The sequence below is a fragment of the Mytilus californianus genome, unplaced genomic scaffold, assembly GCF_021869535.1.
Source record: "Mytilus californianus isolate M0D057914Y unplaced genomic scaffold, xbMytCali1.0.p SCAF_6, whole genome shotgun sequence".
In the NCBI taxonomy this organism is placed as follows: Eukaryota; Metazoa; Mollusca; class Bivalvia; order Mytilida; family Mytilidae; genus Mytilus; species Mytilus californianus.
The window spans coordinates 15,355,931-15,360,493 of record NW_026262712.1 but is presented as its reverse complement, the minus strand read 5'-3'; the positions used below and the strand labels follow the sequence as shown (position 1 = coordinate 15,360,493).

General features: G+C 31.2%; 1 protein-coding gene across 1 annotated transcript; it reads left to right on the top strand.

Moving 5' to 3' along the window:
* Positions 1-273: 273 nt before the first annotated feature.
* Positions 274-3,379, top strand: LOC127705322 (uncharacterized). Its single transcript, XM_052209638.1, has 2 exons — positions 274-362; positions 1,679-3,379. The coding sequence occupies exons 1-2, from the start codon at positions 309-311 to the stop codon at positions 3,362-3,364; spliced, it is 1,740 nt and encodes a 579-aa protein (XP_052065598.1). The 5' UTR covers positions 274-308; the 3' UTR covers positions 3,365-3,379.
* Positions 3,380-4,563: the final 1,184 nt, after the last annotated feature.

Genomic DNA, 4,563 nt, shown 5'->3' with positions numbered 1-4,563 from the left:
GTCTTCGTATTTTTTAGAAAGGTACATTGATTTTCCCATGCAAACATGACTGAAATTCAATTTAGATACATGTATTAGTATTTTAATTTATGAAGCAAATCCATCATTTAAATGCTTGTTAAGACTTTGGTGTAATTTTTTTGTTAAATTTCAGCTGGTTATCGATCGAGGCTTACTGAATAATGTGAATGTTTACGTGAATATTTATTTATGAATTTACAAGCAAGTTGATACATGTTATTTTTCTATGTTGTGACTAACATGACTAATAAATACAGGTGTCTTTTCTTCAATGAACTTTGACCTAGATGAATTGGATATCAAAAATGTTGCAATCGTTGCTGTCTTATTTCAGATTCAAAGTAAGTATATATAATACATTCATTCATATACTAGTATCATAATTTTAAAAGAATTTGCCATGTAAAAACAAAAGATACGCCTTAATAATTCAATTTCAAGATTATTTGACCCAAATACTGTTTGAATTTAGGAAGTAAAGTCCATCTTCTTTTCTGAAATATTATTTACTTCTGCAATGAATGAATTAGTGATTTCTACAAACGCAGACTATACAGTAAATCAAAGTGTGGACACACACTGATGGCAATGATGTGTTACATTGTAAGAACCAAGCCAATAGGAGTGACGCACAATGCTGTAGCATATTTGTCATAATAGCTTTATCTAGATAGCGTCTGTTGAAATTCCATTACATGTGGTTACCAATATAATAAGATTGATCCATTGAAGCAATACAATTTGTAGATTTCTTTCAAATCCAGGAGAAAATGTCTTTTCAATGTATTTTGTCGGTTTTCCTGTTTGAATGGTTTTACACTTTTTGGGGCCATTTATAGCTTGCTGTTCGGTGTGAGCCAATGCTCCGTGTTGAAGGACGTACTTTGACCTCAGTATAATGGTTTACTTTTACACATTGTGACTTGGATGGAGCTCCAGAAGGGTAGTAAGGTATGCAAAAATCTATCTTTTTTGTTAATACCCCATTCTACCTTAAACTAACAATTCTCAAAAATTGTCTTAATCGATTACTCTTGATGGACGCATCATGCTGTATCTTCATTTAAATGAGAACAGTGGACTAATCCTGAATAACTAGTGCCAGTAAGAACCTAAAAATACTGAGTAGCCAGACACAGGCTCCCTATTCAGCTCAACCTTAAACAATGCAGAGTAAAAGTTGGGCCAGGATGCCTGGCTGCAAGTTGACTAATAAATCAACTCCTAAAACATGAAAGAGATTGCATGGACAGGAAATGGACAAGAATTTTGTATTGCTACCAGAAAAAGTAAAAATGATTTTACCGGTATACTTGAAAGGTCTTATAAAATGATATTAAAAAAAAAAATTTGATATATTATAATTTGTTTTATTATTAATTATTAATAACAATTGTTCAATCAAATATATCACCAAACAAGATTGATTTTATTGTATTCACATGTTGGGAGGATTAAGAGCTAGACCATTTGTATAGACACCTGTCTATTGTTGACTACTGTATGTTTCCCTCTGGATGTACTTTTATATACTTTCGTCATTGTAGTGTGTGTGATTGAGGTTTATCCTACATATCCTTTTATCCATGAGATACTTTACTTCTAAAATCTAATGACAGCACCGTCATATAACAAATGCTCTTTATTTCTTTTTTAGAGTGAGGAAACAGATGGTTACAAATCATTTTGCGGAATCTGTGATCTCCGCAAACTTTTAAAACCATCAGTGGCCTGGTGTTCAGAATGTGATGAACATCTTTGTAAATCTTGTATGGATCATCACACATTTTCTAGAGCAACAAAGGACCACAAAACAATTACAAATGTGGAATACAACAAGTTATCTCCCTTTATAAAAAATATCAAACCATTTTGTGAAGAACATGAAGACAAGTACCAAATGTACTGTCACAGTCATGAAAGTCCTTGTTGTAGGAAATGTTTACTAAAAGATCATTGGAACTGTAAGGACATTCATCCATTGGAAGATATGGTGCAAAATGTCAAATCATCCAGTGCTTTTGAAGACCTCGAAAAAATGTTGGAAGAAATGGTGAAGAATATAAAGAATATCCAGGAAAACAGATTAAGGTACTTGTTTTCAATACAGAAGTCAAAAGTAGATATTGAAAATGAAATTCAGCTTATTAGACTTCAAATAAACAAACATCTAGATCAAGTGCAGAACAAGCTTATATTGAAGCTAAATACAGAGGAAAACAAGGTTGTGAATCAGATAGAAACTTTCACGGAGTCACTGAAGGAAAAAGAAAAAAAAATTGATGAACTTTTGACAAATTTTCATCATATAAAAAAATGTGCATCAGAACTTCAAGCGTTCTTAAGCATGAAACAAATAGAAAAGACAGTTGTTCCTTGTGAACAATATATCCAGAGTTTGTTCAAAGATAGAACTCTTGAACAAACTACTATATCGTGCAGTATTAACAACAAAATTAAAAAAATTAGTACAAGAATACTAAGTTTTGGTAAAATTAACATTAGTAAAAAGGAATGTGACATTTCACTGATCAACGAAAGGGAAAGACAAGCACAAATTATGGTTGATGTGTCTGTTGACAACTTAACTCTAAAGTTAATACAGAAAATAAATAATTTTGGTAGCCAGGTGACGGGATGTAAAATATTACCTAGTGGAAAGAAGCTTTTTTGTAATTATTCACCAGCTCGTCTTATATTGGTCAGTATGGATGGATTAATTGAAAAAACAATTTCTCTGGAAACAATGAGTGCCTTTGATGTGACACATCTTGGCAATGATACAGTAGCTGTGACATCACCGATAGATTCTTGTATTACAATAGTTGACCTTTGTAGACAGGATGCCATAAGAACCTTCAAAACATATGTCAGCTGCTTTGGAATAACATTCAATAATGGGCAATTAATATTCTGTGCTTTAAATAAAGGATTGCGAAAGTTAGACTTACAAAATGACAATAAAATTACAAATGTTGTGACATTTAAATGTTCTGATGAATCATATGTTACATCATGGCATGATCAATTGTACTTCACAGATGCCAAAATGAAAGCTGTATTTTGTTTTAATACAGCAGGAGAATTTAAGTGGAAATTCGAATTAGAGGAAACAATTCCAGGAGGAATATCCATCAATTGTCATGGCAATGTTATTGTTGCTTGTAGGAACACTGCAAGTGTTATCTTGATCTCTCCTAGTCAAGCAAGATTTAAATCAGTTCTGGACTGGGATGACATTCTAGATAGCCCTCTAGCTGTTGATTATGATAAAGAAACAAAATGTTTGCTCATTTCTTGCACAAGTGGATCAGCTTTTTTGTTTATTGTAGAAAAAGAATAAATTTTCATAGCAGATTCTTTACAATGTTCTTGCTTTTTTCACATATTAGTTTAACCTCACACAAAGTTACCCTAATCCATTTTTCTGTTATAAATAGTTTTTTTTTTTGTTTTTTTTTTTTTTAAGTTTTGAAGCTACAAAATCTCTTTTTTTTAACTTCTTGGCAATACCTGATGATAATCAGTATTATCATGATTATACATTTACTGTAGAACCAACTTAGTTTGGGTTACTCCTTTTGTGCCATATCTCAGCAACTTCACTGTTATTTGTTTTTTGATGATTTCCTAATTTTCTAATTATACATGTAAATGTATAAAGGAATTCAAATTTGATATAATTGCAAAGATTAATATAAATGTTATTTTTCTACTTGCAAAATTCACAAAAAAAATATTGCTTGCTCGCAACAATAAGTTGGTTAACAGTATTTTATACCATATCTAAAATACATGTTCTATCGAGATAAAAATGAGGAAAAATGGTCTAATTGCTAATTAAACAACTATCCACCAGAGACCAAATGACTTGGAGGTAAGCAACTATAGATCTCTGTTACAGCCTTCAACTATAAGCAAGATAGATACCTTATCACTGAGTCAGGGGACTTACTGAAATAAGTGATTTAAAAATCACTTATTTAAGTAGCAAATTCGAAATTTTGTCACAAATTGTGATTTTGTAGTTTTACCAAAATTTTAAATATATCAGTTTAGATTATATCTTATTATTAGTAAAATTGGAAAAAATGAACCTTTTTCTTCTTTTAAATAGCAAGGTAATGCATTTGATGCAATCATTCAGCTGTAAATTCTATATTTGTTGAAAAAATGCTATAATAAAGGCTTTACTTAATGAACTGATACTTTCTTAACAGATTTTTCCCAGCAGTTGGAGTAATTTTCCTGTAAAATTCAAGGTTTCATCTAACAGATTATGTAATAAAATTTTACTGTTTGCCATCAAAATTTCACTGTTCGGGGGTGTTGAAATTAGTGGGGGTAATTACAATAAATATTGTGCACTCAACCATCCCCCGGACTTGGGACAATAAATTGTTGACACAGATATACGTATCGCCTGTATGTAATTTTGATAGTAAAATGCAAATGTTGAAATTAAAATGGCAATACTTTAACATGTAACTATGCAAACCATTTAAGGTCAATGAATCATGACAAAATGTGCTGGGCCAAATA